The 19,660-nt window shown below is 39.3% G+C and overlaps 1 protein-coding gene across 4 annotated transcripts in view; it reads left to right on the top strand.

Moving 5' to 3' along the window:
• Positions 1-19,660, top strand: part of CELF1 (CUGBP, Elav-like family member 1) — a 44,981-nt gene that overhangs the window by 11,580 nt on the left and 13,741 nt on the right. Inside the window, exons 1-9 of one of the 4 annotated variants that reach the window (XM_009574130.1) lie at positions 2,725-2,816; positions 4,911-5,098; positions 5,912-5,994; positions 6,410-6,458; positions 9,916-10,047; positions 10,231-10,310; positions 10,704-10,865; positions 12,221-12,302; positions 15,349-15,477. In XM_009574130.1, the coding sequence (XP_009572425.1) occupies positions 2,746-2,816; positions 4,911-5,098; positions 5,912-5,994; positions 6,410-6,458; positions 9,916-10,047; positions 10,231-10,310; positions 10,704-10,865; positions 12,221-12,302; positions 15,349-15,477 (976 nt within the window). In that variant the 5' untranslated portion in view covers positions 2,725-2,745. Of the gene's footprint in view, positions 1-2,724; positions 2,817-4,910; positions 5,099-5,911; positions 5,995-6,409; positions 6,459-9,912; positions 10,048-10,230; positions 10,311-10,703; positions 10,866-12,220; positions 12,303-15,348; positions 15,478-19,660 lie in introns of those variants that run through there. The other 3 variants (XM_009574107.1, XM_009574115.1, XM_009574123.1) reach the window with 3 other exon arrangements.

Here is a 19,660-nt window from a genome sequence, read left to right as displayed (position 1 = left end):
GCAGGAATTTGACATCTGAGCAAAAAATAAGTGTGTTTAGCCCTCTTATTTTTCTTTCTTTCTGTGTGAGCAATGGCTAGGGTGACTTTTGTGGGTTTTATAATTCCAAAGAAACACTACTTCCTCATTTAATTCTTTTTATTTTTGTGCAGTAGCGAAATACCGTCTTTCCACTCTTTCTGATATTTTCACAAGTGACATCCGTAAATCTTTTAATTTTACTAGCTTGATACCTTCAGCTAAATAATGTTAAAACAAACCTGTTTGTACACCAGTGTTTTGTCACTGAAATTGCCATCATTACTGCAGAAGTATGGTACCCTGAGGCACTGAGTCTTGGCTAACATACCTTCAGGTATTTACTCACCATTCTAGTATTGATTCTTCCTTTCCCCCAAATTGTACGTAACAGCATGTGAAATGTTTTTGGCACTGTTCATTAAATGAAGTGAGCACATCACAGGAGAAATTAAAGTATAACAGGAATTAAAAATTAATATGTAGCGGGATAGTTGCACAAAACTATTAATTACCAAAGCCAGTAGACTGAATTTGACATGGGATATAACAGTGTGACAATGCCTGTAACTTGTTGCAGTTTTGTCTTAATGGAACAAGCAGATATGACTTCCATTTTGGGGAGCAGAGAGATGAGGGAAAGGGTGGGCGTAGGATCAAATCATAATGACTTAGTGATTTTCTTCAGTAAACTAATCAATCTCAGTAACCTTTTTAAAATCCATTTTCTAGAGTATCTGTTGCCAGCATCATCTTTCATCGAACCTACAGTGAGCTTGGCTGCTGGGGTATTTTACTGGCTGCTTAAAAAAGCTAAAGATGACTGGAAGACCAGAAGGAATGAATTCTGGTCTTCATAGATAAGACCAGAATTGACAGTGTTGGTCTATACATTTTTGTGAACAGTGGCAAGAACCCCACCGTATCTTCTGCTGTTCTAATCATATAAACCTGAAGTGTTTCTCTCTGTGGGCTCATTTTAGAGAAATCCATAAAGTGGGCTCCAGGCTCAATTTAACATTTGAGTATGATGTGTTTTACACAACATGGCATTTTTCAAGTTGGAAGCCTGTAAGATGTATCTGAAGGTAGATACGAACAATTTACTGAAAGCTAATAAATCGACCTGTGCTCCCTAGTGCCTATTTGCATGCTCTTAACAGTGGTGCTTAGCAGGTAGCTTACACTTTTTCATTAAAGAATAAGATTTTTTGCATTTACCACATAGTAAGAGCATGCATGAAGTAGTTACTGTTGAATATCTCATGTATGCTAAATTCACGTCCTCTCTTATTTTGCAGTAACATGCATACCTCTTTGTATTACGAGGCCTGTACCTCCTTTTGATAACCTTTTAATTAACCTCATTGTAGGCAGAAGATCAGAAACGTTCTTTTTTTCCAGAGGTTGGAAATGGTTATTTATGAAAAAATAATTGACATGCTGTAACTGTGCAAGCATAAAAAAAGCTGTATATACTGACCAGTCTAAATAACTGCAAGTACCTGTTGCAGTCATTGACAGACAAGAAAGAAGTGATCGCAGCTGCCCCAGCATGCATTCCTTGATGCTCTAAGAGTCTATTTTGTGGTTATATCGACCGTATATGTAAGGCTTATCTGGATTCATGTTGGACTTGAATTAATCATCTCTCCTGGAGTGCTCAGACATACCCAGCTGCCTCTGCAGCACTCGCTCTCTGCAATCAAATATTTCTGCATCTCCTAATGCATCCAGTATTATCCAGGTTATCTCCCCATTAGTTTGGGTATTGGAGATTTTACAAGAGGTCTGTATTGTGTGTATAAATACACCTCACAGTTCGTTGATCAACATGTTATTCCTGTTTTAATGATGAAGCAGCTGAGGTGTTCTGATCAGTGTTTTCAAAGATTATAATACAGTTTTCAACAAATCACTGTGTTTTTTTCCCTTTCTTTCTCATCTATAGGCTTTATATATCTCTGGATTTAGGGATGCATGATGGGCAAAGTATTGTTTCCAGAACAATGTATGTTTTGCTCCTATAAAAGGAGTAGGTTTTGATGTTCTGTGGTAGTTAAGGAATTTTTGAGTAATCAAATCTTCTTAGCTTTGATTTTTTGGCAGGTTCAGAGAAACATTTTAGTTGGCATTTTTCTCCCTAGAAGTTAGGAGACAGTCAGAAATAGTGCACAAGGTGAAAAGAGTGAGATCAGCCATTGAAAACGTTTATGGTGAAGGAACTTCTTGACTTAATATCACCAATACCTTAATATTGGTGATAAGGGAAGTGTCTGTCTGAACCTCAAGGCCTTGGACTGCCATTTTGGGAGTCAAGGAGTTAGTTGGGGATGGAAAGACTGGAGTTTGTATTCTTTCTGCTCTGTTACCCATTGCTATCTTCATGGATCTGACACTCTGTTTATCTGACAGTGCACTCAGTACTGCTTCGCCAGGGAAAATTGCACAAAACAAGCCCAGTGCATCAGCATTTTCATTGTGTATTAAGCTGAGCCTCCCTTCACATGGTCACATCCCCTTTTTAATCTGGGATTCCATTTCCCTTTCCCAGTCCAGCCTGTTTCTGTGGTGTCTATTGCTGGTCTCCCTGAGCTTCTGTTTCTGTGGTTTGAGTGTTTGTTGTGTGGCTGAGTGTTAAGACCTGCAGGACTTTTGGAAGTGGTGTTGTTTGGGGGTTAGGCAATACATTGATTTAGTGTTAGTAGTTTGTCACAGATTGAGGTGATGGCTGCGTTCAAGTTGGATTTCCTCCCAGAGATGATGGTGGACCATTGCTCCTTGAATGCTAGCCCTGTGTAAGTATTTTGTCTTCATGTCTAAGTTTATAACTAAAGTGATAGTTGGAATTGCTGTCTCTGAAGCCTCTGCTCTCTGAATTCCCCTTGAGGTGGGGGGAAAAAGAGAGATAGAAGAGCTTGCAGTTTGTTTTCTTGAAGAAAACCTAGTAGGCATTGACAATTGATGTTGGATTCTGGATAGGGGGAAAAAATGATCTGATAATTTTGGGAATGAGGGCTAAGGAGGAATAAAAGCTATTTAGCAGTACTGTTTATAGTATGCTACAGGTGCTGATATTATAAAATCAGTTATTTAAATCAGTTGTTGGTAGAACAGTTTCTGTTCTTCCCTATTAATGACTCCAGACTAAACCTTTTGATTAGGAATGAAAGATTCCCTGAATACTGTTGAGGTCGTGTTAAGAGTTGCCCAGTTAATAGGAGCCATGCTATGCTCTTGAAGCTACCCATGGTATAGAAGGCAGGGCTGAAAATTATTATTGGAAGAGGGTTAATGATTTCCAGTTGTTCTCAATTGGAATGAAAAGACATTGAATGCAAAGAGGTAGTTTACCTCTTTGTAAAAGGTATTGTTTCCCTTGGATATTTGGAGAGGTGCTGACCCTTTCTGAGTGGAAAGGTAGAGAGGAGTGAAAGGATTTATGATGATTCTCTTCCCTTCTAGTAACAAGCTTTGTTGTTTCTGAGGTCTGTTCATACAGTTATAAAATTGTGAGCTTTCCCAGCATCAGTTTTCCCTTGGTCTCTGAACAGCAGCATATTGAGGGGAAAAATTAACTAAACATTACCGGGTTTAGAACCCCCCCCCCCCCCCCCCTTAAATTCTATTCAGGGCAGAATATGATTGCAGGTGACAGTGAGAGGAACACTGTTTACTGTAATGTGCAATTAATAAGCCATTCAAAAACTATCTTTAAAGGAAAAAAGCAGAGATGAAGCGAGCTGACTGCTCTGGAAGAAGGCCACCTGTATTCTTCAACAAAGAGTTTGGGGGTGGGGGGAATCATTGTATAGTTACTATTCCACTCCCCATGTCCTTTCTAGATTATGCAGGGGTTGGTCAGCAATTTTAACCTACTAATCACTATGGCTACAATAGGATGTCATTACAGTCAGTCTTCCACAGAGATAGGTCCTGTGGTATGCCAGGCTGTGACTACTGATAACAAGACCTCACTTGGCAAACAATGAGAAGTCAATACAGAAAGCAGTGTATGACTGTCAAGTACCTGGGTGGAGTATAACACAATTTTATTAATAGGCTGTAAACTGTTCGTATGGCTGGATGTAATGCCTTAAAGCCTATGGAAGATTCCCATATTCAAAACTTCCACGTTGTTGTAGTCTTAAGAAATGACTTTTTTTCTATGTTAACACCCTACCATTACTCAACTTGATTTGGTCAGTGACTAACTAGATTGTCCAATCCCAACCTGTTCATGTACGACCTAAGCCTGTTTTTTTTGCCAAATATCGTTGAAAGCTCCCTAGTTTCGGAAAGAGCTGTTGCCTTGCAAACCTTTAATGAACATTCTCGTCTGTTCAGTTGTACCTGTTTATCTGTTTTAAGATGAATCTTCACCCTACGAAACAGTTCCAGATAGTCACACTTAAAAGCAACGAAAAAAATGTTATCCTCTCATTTTCACTGGTTACTGATAACTTCGGTAGTCTGTGGGTAGACTGAGTTTAAGTTCCTTCCTGTTCTGGTTTCTTTTTGTGTAAAATTTTACACGGTTGAACTAGTAATATTTTTCAGTTATCTCAACAGATTTATGTCCTGAGTCCCAGGTGTTGACTACATTATAGGAGCAAAAGTAGAGAGAAGTTTTAAACAGCTGTGTAGAGAACATTTGGTTTCCAAGTACACAGCTTGCCAATGAATGTGAATGATATTTCTGAATATTCTCTGGTATGCAGGACTGGGAATGTGCAAGAGTCTCTCTTTATATGTATATTTTAATCATATACATTTATATATGTGTAGAAATATGTCTTTTTATCTTTCTGTAAACATGCTGCTTCTAGCCGCAATAGCATCTAGAATCTATGGAAAGATATAAACCAGAAATTCCTTCTTGTTTTTCATAGCTCAAAGAAAATGAATGGCACACTGGATCACCCAGACCAACCTGATCTAGATGCTATCAAGATGTTTGTGGGTCAGGTCCCACGGAGCTGGTGTGAGAAGGATCTAAGAGAACTTTTTGAACAGTATGGTGCTGTCTATGAAATCAATGTCTTGAGGGACAGGAGCCAAAACCCTCCTCAGAGCAAAGGTGAGAACTTCTGTACTTCTCATGTAAGACTTGGTGTCTCAGCTGCTTTCACATAGTTACAATCTTAGCTGTTTGCTTATTCAGACATCCCTGTGTGTTAGAGCTCTGTGTAACCAGGTGTGCATGCAAGCCCAGGCTTTATAGTCTTTAAGTGTATGTGTCTAATTATACTTGGACTGTGATCCAGTCATTAGCTGGGCTGAGGAAAATCATAATTTTCTTTTAGAGCTCAGAAGTAATGGGGATGCTTGAAGAGTATGGATTATAATTGCAAAGCAGAACATCAAATTAATACTGTGTTGCTCCAGAGCATCATTGTGATGCTATGGTATGACCAAAATGTTGCTGGAAGTGTCACAGTTTCAGATAAAATATAAAATTGAGGTCTTAGTCATTTGTATACATCAAATACTTGTGTACATCAAATCCTGATTAAATGCTGTACCTGGATTTCCAGTTCACTTATATGCAGTATCTTATTTCCTGTGAAACTAGGTAAGTTTTTGGTACTAGCAAATAATTGTCGAGTCTGATAACAGAAGTAGCCAACAATTATTTGGCAGATGTATCTAAATGTTTGTTTTAATGGTGTATTGGTGATGTTGGGTTAGTTCTGAATATATCCTATTTTATTACACTTAGAAATCTTTTTTAAATAGTCACAATCAGTAGTACCTATCTATTTCAATGTCTAACCTCTTCTACTTGTCATACGTTTTGCATTGGAAGGATAGAAGTGGGACTTGCAATTTCTGTACAGCATGTCAAGATTCATGGTGTTCTTTCTTGGCTAGCATTTTGTTTCAATTGCAGGGTGCTGTTTTGTTACATTTTATACCCGTAAAGCTGCACTAGAAGCACAGAATGCTCTTCACAACATGAAGATCCTCCCAGGGGTAAGAGAAGAGCGCCACTTTCTTCGCAACTCTATCTTGTTTCTCTGAGGTCTGGCACCACTGATGTACAAACATATGTTATCTTGACCTCAAATCATGTTTTCAAAGAACTATTCAATAGAGCAATGTCTTGAGATTTGTATGATAACAGATCTTAAGGGAATTTTGGAGCATTTGGGAGAATAATGTGGTAGTGAAGTAGGTGGGCATGGCTCCTGTAATACTCTCTGAGGAGGAATGATGGCGTATCATTAGGAAACCTTTTCTTTCTTCTAAAAATTTATGTATTGTTACATACACACTTCTGTAGAGGCAATTTAGGCTACCATTTCTTTCTTCCACAATTCATATGGGATGTATTTCATATAGTATAAAGTGAATGCATCTAGGATTAAATAATCTTTTTACATTTCAGATGCACCATCCTATCCAGATGAAACCAGCTGACAGTGAAAAGAGTAATGGTAAGCTGTACTAAAGTCTGAGTTTGGTGGCGTCATTTGTGCTAATAGGGAAGCTTGAGGATTTTCCTTTTGTTGAACAGCTTCTGATGAAGTCTTCTTGAATTGGAGACCTGATTTTTTTAAAGGGGGAAAAAAAGAAAAAAAAAGGTGTGTTTTCAGTATAGTAGGTAGTGTAAGTGATGTCTCTAAAATTCCATGACTCAGTATCTCCCACTTCTGCTTGTGGTAGAACCATGTTGTCAGTTAGGGAAACATCCAGTGAGTTCTTCTTTGTACTAAGGTGGTTTAAATCTTTGTTGGGGACATGGACAGTGGGATTGAGTGCACCCTCAGCAAGTTTGCGGATGACACCAAGCCGAGTGCTGTGGTTGATACTCTAGAGGGATGGGATGCCATCTAGAGGGACTTGGACAGGTTAGAGAGGTGGGCCCATGTGAACCTCATGAGGTTCAACAAAGCCAAGTGCAAGGTCTGGCAGTGGGGTTGGGGCAATCCCAGACATGGATACAGGCTGGGCAATGAGTGAATTGAGAGCAGCCCTGTGGAGAAGGACTTGGGGGTATTGGTGGATGAAAAAGTGAATATAAGCTGGCAATGTGCGCTTGTAGCCCAGAAAACCAGTTGTATCCTGGGCTGCATCAAAAGAAGGGCTAACAGGTCGAGGGAGGTGATTCTCCCCCTCTACTCGGCTCTCGTGAGACCCCACCTGGAGTGCTGCATTCAGCTCTGGGGCCCCCAGCATAAAAAAGACATGGACCTGCTCAAGCAGGTCCAGAGGAGGGCCATGAAGATGATCGGGGGGCTGGAGCAGTTCCCCTATGAGGACAGGCTGAGAGAGTTGAGGTTGTTTAGCCTAGAGAAGAGGAGAGGAGGCTCAGGGGAGCGCTTATTGCGGCCTTCCAGTACTTAAAGGGGGGCTACAGGAAAGATGGGGAGGGATTCTTTATCAGGGAAGGAATAGGAAGTGATATGACGAGGGGTAACAGTTTTAAACTGAAAGAGGGTAGATTTAGATTAGATATTAGGAAGAAATTCTTCGGATATTCTTTGCTGTGAGGGTGGTGAGGCACTGGAAGAGGTTGCCCAGAGAGGTTGTGGATGCCCCCTCCCTAGAAGTGTTCAAGGCCAGATTGGATGGGGCTTTGAGCAACCTGATGTAGTGGAAGGTATCCCTGCCTATGGGACTAGATGATCTTTAAGGTCCTTTCCAACGCAAACCATTCTATGATTCTGTGAAATCTAGAAATGCTTTTTCAAGTGCTTGACCAATTTGACCAACCAAGGCCTGTTGCAGCTGGGGTGGGAGTCAAAACTTCTTCTTGTAGTATACAAGGGAGATTGAGAATTCTCACAGTTTTTTCTCTGCTGAACTGTTGTATATGGACTAGATGATCTTTAAGGTCCTTTCCAACGCAAACCATTCTATGATTCTGTGAAATCTAGAAATGCTTTTTCAAGTGCTTGACCAATTTGACCAACCAAGGCCTGTTGCAGCTGGGGTGGGAGTCAAAACTTCTTCTTGTAGTATACAAGGGAGATTGAGAATTCTCACAGTTTTTTCTCTGCTGAACTGTTGTATATTTCTGCACATTGGCCATTTCAGATGGATTAAGTCATTTAGCATCTACCACTGGGTAAATGATCATTTATCCATATATTTCCATGACGAGTTTATATACATACATACATACATGCTCAGATGTGCGTGTGGCTATATATATTGCTGCAAGATAAGCAAAGAAAGTGTTTAGCATCTTGTAGTTCCAACCTTTCTAGGCTTGGCTGAATTTTATTTTTTTCATTTGCCATAGTTACTATAAGATTAGCGTTGCATCATGAAGAAGATAATCCTGGTTCCAGAAAGCTTGCATCTTAAGATAATTGAAAACAGAAGATGGGATATACGGCTAACATACAGTAGGAGTAATTCCATCTGCAAAGTCCTCCATGTGTACACAGAATATGTTTCTGTGTAAATATATCTAGAAAGGAGTAATTCTTTTGAAGTATTGTTGGGAGGAGAACAGAATAGATTCTCTGAAGTAAAATTGATCTTGCATTATACACACACACGCACGCGAATATCCTGGAAAAATAATGGAAAGAGGAAAAAAAGTATTTAATGGAATTTTAGGGTGACAGTTCTGAGGCTATTATATAATTGTATGAGTTTTAGTAAAAGGTGTAGGTAAAAATATAAATAAGAAAGTGTCAGTTAAAGTATTTTAACTTGCCATTAATAAAAGCAATTCTGGATCTCTTGAACTAAAATGGACTGCAGAAAGGATTTGGAAGGAAAGAAAGGATTTCTGCTGTAAGAGCTTGAAAGAGAACTGGGTACAACATTAAGATTTAATAGTCAGTTAAAGTCATGTCAGCTGGAGTAGTTTGGAATTTTCCTTTTTAACACCGTAGAAGACTCAGCAAATAAGTTGATTTCACCTCACCATGGCACTAAATAGTGCGACAGCCTTCATCATATTATATTTTATATTGTGCTGAATGTTGTATTTGTAAACTGTTTTATATTTCCAAATGGTATTCTGCATAATTTGCTTTGTCCTTTAAAAGCAAGTATTTCAGAGGTGATTAGCATCCTTAAATAAGTAAAACGAGAGGTATAAAGTTCTGCTCTGGATTCAAATTCACCCCGCTCCCTTAAGTGACCTTGAACTGACGATAGTAACCACTAACTGAAAAGTTAAGAGAAATGTCTTTCTGGACCTTTTATTTCAAAATAGTCTGTACGCTGAACGGTATTCTTCAATGCTAATGTATCTAGTAGCATCAGCATCAGCAAGATACAGTAGCACAGTCCATCATTCTGATTTGAGGTGTTACTTTCATGCTGTTGGTACAGATCAGAATGGATGAATCTGAAACAGAACTAAAACTGTTCTGTTTTAGCAACTGCTGTTGCTTCCACTGTTGAGACAGGAGCATGAGGAAATAAGCAGATCTAAATTTAAGTGATTGGCATGATAAAGAGGCTAGAAAGAAGCTTTCTGCAGCTTCTGCTTGTTTAGATACAGTTAGGTATGTTGGTAGTCCAAAGGTAGAAGAGACAGAGGAGAGAGGATGAAAAAAGTCTAATAAAATACATACAAGTCTTCTCTCACTCATCAGGAACTGAATGTAGGAGATTCAGGGAAGTGCTGAATCTGATACATTTTTTTTCTTTTTCTTACATTCTTGCAGTTTACAGGCTTGCAGGGGAGAAAGAGTCAGCAAAATGTAAACATAAACCATCATAAAACAGGCATCCTCCAGGTTCATTGAGGTATCTCATATGCATCCTCTTAAATTGAAGAGATTCCATTGTTGGGAATCTGGTTTTGACAAGCCCCTACCCTAAATACAAGGGAAATAACTGCAGTTGATGGAGAAGACTTGACAAAAAAAGATCTAGTAAGCACATATTTGCTAGTAATACTCTTGTCCTTTGATTTCTTAGCAGTAGAAGATAGGAAGTTGTTTATTGGAATGATATCCAAGAAGTGCAATGAAAATGATATCCGAGTGATGTTCTCCCCCTTTGGGCAGATTGAAGAATGCAGGATATTACGGGGCCCAGATGGCCTGAGCCGAGGTAAGCAGGAAGCTTTTCCGACAGTTCAAGGTTCTCCACTGGATGCTGCCTTTTGCAACTCAAGGTTGCATTTCAGCTCTTTCTGTGATTTTCCCCCCCCGTTGTAGGAATTTTAATTTCTTTATTCATCCCAGTAATTGTGGATGTAGTGAATGACTTGGTTCCTTTTTGTTCTTTCCCCAGGTTGTGCATTTGTGACTTTTACAACAAGAGCCATGGCACAAACAGCAATCAAAGCAATGCACCAAGCACAAACCATGGAGGTAAAACAAGTTAGTGGGTGTCAGGAGAAGATGTAATTTGTCAGGCAGTCACTATGGCATTTGGAGGACTAGAGAGCAGAGAGAAGGATAAGTGCAGCGTGTGTTTCTTCGCAAATACTACTCCTGGACCTTTGCGTTTGTTCTGCTCCTATTTTTAGAGCTTCAGACAGAAACTTCATTTGCAGAGAAAATACCAAAATACAAAATAGAATTAAAAGCAAATGAGATTTTGAGCCTTTAATGAAATGTGCTGTTTGAAAGAAAAAAAAAAAGTATGTATGCATGCATGTTGGGGGAGGGGAGGGGAATGCTTCCAATGACTGGGTCTTAATGCAGTGTTTTTGTGACTGCTGGGGATAGCAAGTATGTAATTGTTTGAATTGCTATTTGCAGGGTTGCTCTTCTCCCATTGTGGTAAAATTTGCAGACACACAGAAGGACAAAGAGCAGAAACGAATTGCTCAGCAACTCCAGCAACAAATGCAACAGATCAGTGCTGCCTCAGTATGGGGAAACCTGGCTGGTCTCAACACACTTGGACCCCAATACTTAGCAGTGAGTTTCTGATTTGGGTTCTTTTCATCTCTTCAGGGATTATAGTGTCTGACTGTCTTGTAGTGTTTAATGTATTCATTTTTAGAAGGCTCCTGATAGATAGGAGCAGGGTTCTTAATCCCCATTTTGTGGATGAGGAGGCTGAAATTAAGTTATGTGCTAACAGCTAGTCAGGATACATATAAGTGAGGATTTCAACCCCAGTCACTGTAGCCCTGACTACTGAAACGTTTTTGGTTTTTTTTTCTTCCCCCCCCGCCATGTCTTCTGTAGAATGACTTTGTGCTGGGAAGATTTTCTTCATATGTTTACCCATATAAATGCCCTTTTCATGTCTATCTGATGACATAGTTCTTGTATTCCTTTTCAATTTTTCCTTTTTCAGCCTTGATTTCTCTCATCCCCTTCCAGTGAAACCTGGAACAGTACTTGGTGCTGTCCAAATAGAAAAGGTGATCAGGTTGGAAGCGCCAAGGAGCTGACAGTGCACAGTAAAAAAAAAAAAGAAAACACAGAAAATAGAGAGAAACTACTCTCTTTAGCAAAAATGACACACAGAAGGTGTCACTGATTTTAGTTGATTATGCTGGGTCCCTAAAGGGTGAAGTTTTCATAAACTGATGTGCTCTGGCTCCTGTGGGTTGCCAGAGTAGCTATGAGAACTGTGTTCATGCAATATAAGGTCTAGGGAACAGAAAATTTCATCTCGTTCTTGGTATGGTGTACTGTTAAAGTGGGGGCATTCTCTCTTTTACTACTGCTTTAGGTTTGGTAGATTGGAATTTTTTATAACAACACATAGTTCATGGAGAAAGGAATAGGAAATCCCTCTAAACAGCTTCCGAGCTGAGGCTTGAAATTTCTCTCATGGCTCTTTGTGCTTAAGGAAGGTGGAGGGGGTTCTCTCTCACAGTGGCTCTTTGGTTTTGGTTTGCCATTTGTCCTGTGCTGGCAGTGTCAGCTGTAAAGTCTGGCTTGAGGTAGTATATTCTTAGTGGTGGCAATCCTGCCTGAGATGCTTTGAATAGGAGTTCTCTTTCACTACTGATTCTACTGGTTTTGTCTTGGTGTATTAGCTATAAACTTCCCTCAACATTGGTTATGTTGAGTGGGGAAAGCATTGTGCTGTTGCTTTGGCTGCGATGTGATGCATGGGCAACGTGGATTTTCACTGTCGTGGTGCTCTGGCTGTATTGTGTAAGGGAAATTCTCTTTACGCTTTGCTACAATGTGGTGCATGGGCAGTGGGAGTTCCCTTTGTGACGGCGCTCTGGCTGTGGTGTGATGCAGTTTCTCCCAGAAGCGGAGCCAGCCCTCACTCTCACTCTTGTTTTGTTTTTTGGTGTAATGTCTAGCTTTATTTGCAGCTCCTTCAGCAGACAGCAGCTGCGTCATCTGGGAACCTGAACACATTGAGCAGCCTCCACCCAATGGGAGGTGAGTTTTTTCCACCAGAAGACAAATTCAGTGCCAAAGAAAAGAGGAAGGTAGAGAAAGTAGCCAAAAGGCTGTAGACACATTAACCTCATTTGAAATAAGTAGTCCTGAGTTTACCCACTGCTTTGGAATGACAGGAAACTTCTTCTACAAGGGTGGATGTTCCTTCTTAATCTTAGTTAACCATTGTCCCCAAGGTAAGTTGTGGCATGCTGGTTATCTCCCCTACCTCTGGCATTTAAAATTATCTTCCCTTATGGGTACCAAAAGATGGCTCTGTATATCCAAACAGGTGCATATTTGAAACATTGTGTTTTGGAGTAAGCACTAGTGCATGTCTTTCAGTGATAATGGATTCTTAGGTTTCCCGTTTTAAATTCTTTGTTCTTAAATACATCAAAGTTTGAAATGCAATGTTGGTAGGAATGTGAACTAGTCCTTCATTCAGGTTCTTTAATTCCTTCGTTTGAATTACGATTGACTATGCCACTGCTGTTAGGGAAATACCAGCTTAATAGGTATGAGCCAAATTCCTTGCTGTGGACTGCTAGTCAGAATATTCACTAAGTACAGCAGTACTGGGGCTGCAAATTAATTGTCCCTTCTGTCTTCACAGGGTGGGGAATAATAAAACACGTGTTAGTTACTCCATTCACCGCATTCTGTAAATTATTCTGCTGGCAGAAAAACTATACTTTTGGTTTTAATACTGAACATTTTAAGCTTTTAAAATTGCCTTCTGGAGTTGTACGGTAGTTCACTGTCTGTGCAGAGGTTGATCTAAAAATGTTAAGAAAGTAACGTGTCTTTGTACATCTGACTTGTGTTGGTACACCCATCAGTTACAACTACAAGCTTTTGCAAAGTATTATGTTTTCTGTTGTAAGAACTTTGATTTATACTTGAGGTTGATTCTAACCTTAGCTTCTTATGATACTTTTTTCATGTTAGACCTCTTCAGAGCTCTTTAGATCTAAGACTCTTGCCAAAAGCAATTTTTTTAAAATCAGTTTCACTAATATCCTGTGTGGTGGTGATCTATAATAGATTTTGTTATGTGCGTGATACTGGTTTTTTTCCCCCCTTCTTCTGTCTGTTTAAAAGCAAGTGGTAATAAAGGAGAAAACCAGTACAGCAGTTCATGTTAATTGTTACTACAATAAGGATTGGGGCAGGGGGAAGGGGCTAACTAGCTGGGATTGCCTATGAAGTTTCCAGGGTAATTGTGTCTTCGCTATTTAAAAAAACACCTTAAAAATTGAGAACTCGGATATATAAATAGCACGTTGCATGGTGTTTTGAAAGAATTATTCCAATTCTTCACAGATTCTTCACAGAAAGAGTTTTAGTTTCACAGTCCTGTTAATATCTCAGCTGATCTCCCTTCTTGAAATTCATAGAAAGAAAAATTAAGTAGGTGATTAGATCCCAAACTCTATCAGACTTTGTAGACAGAATTTAATCTTGACCCTATTTGAAAGCAGATGGGAAAACAATGTGATGACAAGAGGACAGGTGCAGTGCGCGCATGCCAAACTGCTTCAGAAAGGAAGCAAGCTGCTCTGTTCTTCACTTGTACTTTTAACCCTCTGTAGCACAATAAAAACAAAAAATATAACTTTGGTTTTAACTTCATGCTTTTATGTTACAATGACACCTTGAGAATCTAAATAAAGGCGGAATCCTCTTGTTTCAGGCAGTAAATGTGGCTAGGGAAACAGACCCTGTCACAAAGACAAAACAATTGAAAAAGATAAAAAAAACCAAACAAACTGTGCTAAAGGTAGTAGAAGTTTTTTAGAAAATAAATAGTTTATACTGCATTATCACTTACATTCTTATGTTGTCTGTTTACATACTTAAATTACAAAACTGAGATTTTAATTATTTGAGATATGTGCTTACTAAGCATCCAAAAGATGAGGTGCCACATCTGCCTGGGACATTCAGATGTTGTTATATGAATGGTGATTAATTTAATTTTGGTTTTAATTTTTTTTTTTAGGGAAAAATTACTAGGGATTGTCTGAATTCAGATGGAAAAGAGGAAGAATTGTTAGAATAAGCAAAGGTAGAGACAAAAAGGGGAAATAAGGGAAAAGGGAAGAGAGGCAGAATTAGAAGAATGGAGCTAGCCTACCAAAGGAGCTAGCCTACCAAAGGATGGCTAAAATACAGAATTCAGAACAAAATTGCTATCGATGATAATCCCATGGCAGGAAAAGAGGGCAAACTACAGTGTCAGTACTGACTGAATGGTTTCATTCAAAAATTATGACTCAAAATTAAGGTGAGTCAGATGAGTAAATCAACCAGTAAAAGTCATCAACACAGGGATACCTTCCTCCCCCTGCAGTATTCCTAGCTGCTTACCCACAACACACCTGATGTTTCCCATTTTCCTTACCACTTTTGTTTGACCAGCTGACTAGCCTACGTGTACATTGGCTGATCTTGTGGTCAGGAGTTGCCACTTAACATTGTCTCACAATTGACTGTTGCATCTTGGCTGCCAAGGGGACCAAACAAAACGTGCTGATACTCAGCTGAATGGTGGGTTAAAGGTGTGACTTTGTGGCCACGGTGATCTGTAGGCCTTCTTGAAAGAATTCTGCAGTTATTGCTGTTCCCATACAAAGAGAGTGGATGGACACGAGTCAAGAGGAGGTTATCGATCTGGTCTCTAGACAAGTTCTCTGGCTTGCAGATGAGTTGTCAGACCCTGGCTTAACTCTGTTAAAGCTGCAATGCTTTTGTGCCTGGAGAGAACACTGCTTGAAAATTTCTGTACTCTGGAGTCTACATCTGGGATCATGACTACCTGGTCTTTTATGGAAACTCATCTATCTGGGCAAAGAAAAACTTCTTTTCTTAGTTATAACAAGGAATCGCAATGTAGAAAAGATCAGTAACTAGTATTAAGCCTGTTGTTTTTAAGCTCCTTCCTATTACTCCCTTGTGATGTGCTGAAGTTGCTGGATCTGTTAAGCTTGGGTGATGGTGACTATTATAGGAGAAACTCTGTGCATTCTTCAATGTGTTGCAGGACTGAATGCGATGCAATTGCAGAACCTGGCTGCATTAGCAGCTGCGGCCAGTGCAGCTCAGAATACACCGAGTGGTACTGCTGCACTCACTTCCTCCAGCAGTCCCCTGAGTGTGCTCACCAGCTCAGGTAAGAGACTGCCTATGCTGTAGTGTGTTATGGCATGGGTTGCCTTAGGAGTCATTTCAGGATAGGTGACACCTGTTTTGTCTATAGCTTTTTGTCACTTACATGTTGATTCTTTAATAGATAAGCAGTTTTACTAGTAGATTCACTGGCCTTTGTTTAACGTAGATATCTTTGCTACCAGCAAAAGCTTTTTTACCTGCTGTGTTCCTTCCTCCAAATGGTCAGATTAATTTAGAGTAAAAAGAATTTTTGAGGTCACCATGAAGCAGAAAGGTAGGTGACCTCTTTCCGGTTATGTTATTACAATCTCATCACTTATTTGGTTTATCTGTGATTTTAGGCAGGTACTGTGGCAGATGTATCCTGTTCCTCTGGACATGGAGATAGAAGATGCTTAAGCATGAACTAATGCATTCTGTGCTCTAGAACAGTACAGTTTATATTCCTCTAGTGTTAATGAAGACAAGGATACTGTAATTATCTCATAGAAGTAGAATAAACAGACCCCTAGCACATTTATTCGAAAGCGTTGTCTAGAACTGAGTGTATAAGTTGCACATAAAAAGCAGTATCTTGCTCTTCTGGGGTTTTTTGTGGTTTGGTGGGGGTTGGTTTTGGTTTTTTGGGTTTTTTTACTTTAGATTATGTACATTATCCAGAGAGGCTAGAATGTCCAGGTAGTGTTCTTTTGTGCCTTATTGTTAAATGTGATCATTAAATGCAACAAACAAGAAAACAAAAAATAAATTAAATTGTGCTTACATCAGACATGCTCAGTTTTTACCACAAATGAGGATCAGTATTCTACTCAGTTATTTCTATCCTATTTTCAGTTGTTTCTAAATCCTGACATGGGAAGGGAGACCCTGTATTATCAGGGTGTCAGTTTCCCAACATCTACGGTGTGGTATGTGGGTTTGGTTTTGGGTTTTTTGGTTTCTTGTAAAAAGCCAAATTGCTTATTCAGTTTTGAAATCCAGCCTACAGAGTTGACATCCTCACCTGTGATTGTGAGAGACCAAAAGGGGCTGGGGGGTGTTTTAAATTTCCACAGGTAGCTTTTTGTATTGTGTAGGAGGACCAAGGAGCTGGACTAAGAGGTTATAAAGAGATTAGAAGGAAAAGCTGTTCAGAAAACCTATATCACACGATCAGGAGTTAAACCGTGGGTGCTTTGCACAGTTTTCTACTTAGAGAAATCCCCAAGAAAGAATTCAGTTCAAAGAGTGTTCTGTTGCTGGACAGGGTTTTTTTACGTAAAAACTTCGTGCTCTGCAATCCTTACAGATTGAAATTTCAAAATTTATCTTGACTCCCAGCTATGGTATCCTATTCTATAATTAAAAAAAAAAAACAACAGAGAGTTGAGGCTATAGAAGAGCTGCATTTATAACCCACTAGTGCTTCTTCATCGTGGAGAAAGCATGAAGGTGAATATATCTGAGAATTTCTCCCATATTTCCTCATGCAGTAGCAGAGCTGGAATTCTCAGGTTACAATTTTCTGTGACTGGAGTTTAGAACTAAGATTTCTTTGTTGGCGCTCTCGTCTACTGACTGGAGCAAGTTTGTTCTCTGATTTGCTGAGGTGGGGAAAGGGACTGGCAGGTTGTGAAGTTCAAATGCCAGACGTGCTAGAAAAGGCAGAGACAGCCTCTTCTCAGAAGTGTACAGTGAAAGGACAAGGGCAATGGACACAAGTTGCAACAGAGAAAATTCTGACTGGATATAAAAGAAGAAAAAAAATCAATAGTGAGAGTGATTAAGCTCAGGAACCAGGTGCCAGAGGGGCTGTGGAATCTCCATGTCAGAGATTCAGAATGCAATTGGAAAGGACCCTGAACAGGCTGACCTAACTCAGAGGTTAGACCAGCTCTGAGCAGACCATTAGAGTAGGTGATCCACAAAGGTCCCTTTCAACTGAAGTTATGCTACTATTGTGTGATTCTTTGGGATTGGTTTCCGCTCCGTGAATTTTGGCTGTTCCACAGCACTCTGCGGGTTCCTTTTCCGTTGATGAGAGAGATATTTCAGGACTCTGTTCCACTTTTGATCATGCTGGTGGAGGGCATAGGAGGTGCGGAGCAGTCCATTTTTAAGCACCTTCCGTGCTGAATCCAAACAACTTTCTGATTGCCAGTCATACCAATAAATGATTGTGTGTCAACAATCAGGTAATCATGATTGGTCATTTGAATTAATATCCTATACAGATGTATCAGTCAGTTCACTCTTCACAGGCTTGTAACATGAAGCAGTCACTATTGTATTGCTCTTTAAACTTAATTTCAAGTATAATTTTAAAGAATAGAGGTTAGCTTTGTTCAAAAGAAATAAAAAGTTCTGGAGGATATGTAGTCACTGACATCAAACTCGGAAACAGTTTCAGTGCTTTTCATTAGAGGTAGGAATATGCTTCACCTTTTAAAACTGTACTTACGTTGGGGGAGGGGAAGCCTCAATGTGTACAGACAGCATTCAATCTCATGATACTTCCTGTAATTATACAGCTTTTTAACTCTTTACTCTGAACTAGCTATTATCTCATATAAAAGCAAACTTGAAATTCTTTTTTTAATATTTAATATTAATATTTAATTTTAAGATTAATATTTATATGTGCGTTCACACTGTGTGCATTCACACTCTATGTATTCACATAGAAGGCTGTTGGACTCCACACATTCAGAGCATCCCTCCTGAACCAGACTAGACCTTGAGAAAACTCAGTGTATAGCTGTTCCATATCATGTGTTAGTAAATGCCTTCCTTGTCTGTGGGACATATGGCAACATCTACTGCGATAACCTCTTAGACCTAACTGCAGATTAAATGACTACCAGCTTGACTTCTATCCATCTGTCATCCAAATGTTCACCTGATGCTTATTTGGACATTTCTCCCAGATTGTCCTCAAATTGCATAATTGGTGGAAAAATCCAGACGATCATTATACATAGTTACCTTTTTGATTTTCTTTCATCTGCACTGATATCTTTTGTACTTGGGCAACTTGGAAGTCCACACAGTGCAGAGTCTGTGGACTATGCATAGGTTAAATGTCAGAATGGTTAAACTCGGAGGTGTTAAGTATTGTTGTTGTGCTGTTGTGCTGTCTTCCTACTCATTTAAGATGATTTTGTTTAGATATTTCCAAGCAGTATTGTGTATTTTGATGTAGAATAGGATGGAGCAAAACCTTCAACCTTGCAATAAAGCAGCTACTCTTTGGAACTGAACAGACTGCTGCTGCATCCACCTATAGGTAATCCGTGTTACAGAGACTGTGGCCTTAGATGAATTCATTTAAACTGCTAGCTTGTGAAAGTGACATTCAAGAAAATACTATGTAAGTATTTCAGGATTGGAGTATCTTGTCTGCCATCTTTTTGACTCGGACATCAATAAGAATTGTCTGCTCCAGAGCAAAATAGAATGGTTGCAAAAGCTGATGTATGTTTCCATTCTTCCTCCTTTCAAAGGCAACAATCAAAGGTTCAGCAAAGGCTAGATGACTTTGCTGACCTTAGGGTGTCTCCAGAAAAATTGTTTTCAGAGACATCATAGTCATTCTGCTTTTACTGGAACTACTTCTGGTACCGTTCAGTCAGATTCATTGCCTGAATTTTAGTGCTCTTTAGCTCATTGCTTGGATGCTAGATGACTGAATTAGAACAGGCTTACTGTTGCCTCAGTTTATCTACTCCACAAGTTGGTAGTTGATGTCCTTGTCCAAATTTCGTTATCTTTCCTAGCTGTTCTTTACTACATATTCAAATTGTCTGAAAACCTTTTCAAGTATTTTCAGCTAGTTCTGTTAGAGGTAGCCTTTTTGACTAGATATAACTCAATAGATAGATTTAAGAAAACATAACCTCAGTAGCAAGTAAAAAAAAAAAAACAAAACAACAACCCACCAAAAACTGCACAGAAACAATGTTAAGAATTAGGGATGGAGTAAAGAACATGTATAAGGCTATATTGGTTTTCCATCCCCATTACTGTGTGCTCTTTTCCGATCTAAAATAATACACAAAAAACAGAAGGACAGAAAGGATGACTAGAACTGTGGAACTCCTTCCCTATTAGGAGCAACGAGGGAGCCTGAAAAATAGAAGACTGACATGAGAGGAGGATATGATTGAAGCCTACAAATATATTAGTGGTGTGATGAAGACGAATAG

This window comes from Fulmarus glacialis, unplaced genomic scaffold (assembly GCF_000690835.1).
Source record: "Fulmarus glacialis isolate BGI_N327 unplaced genomic scaffold, ASM69083v1 scaffold12230, whole genome shotgun sequence".
In the NCBI taxonomy this organism is placed as follows: Eukaryota; Metazoa; Chordata; class Aves; order Procellariiformes; family Procellariidae; genus Fulmarus; species Fulmarus glacialis.
Note: the sequence above shows the minus strand (reverse complement) of the source record. Positions and strands in the feature narration are given on the sequence as shown.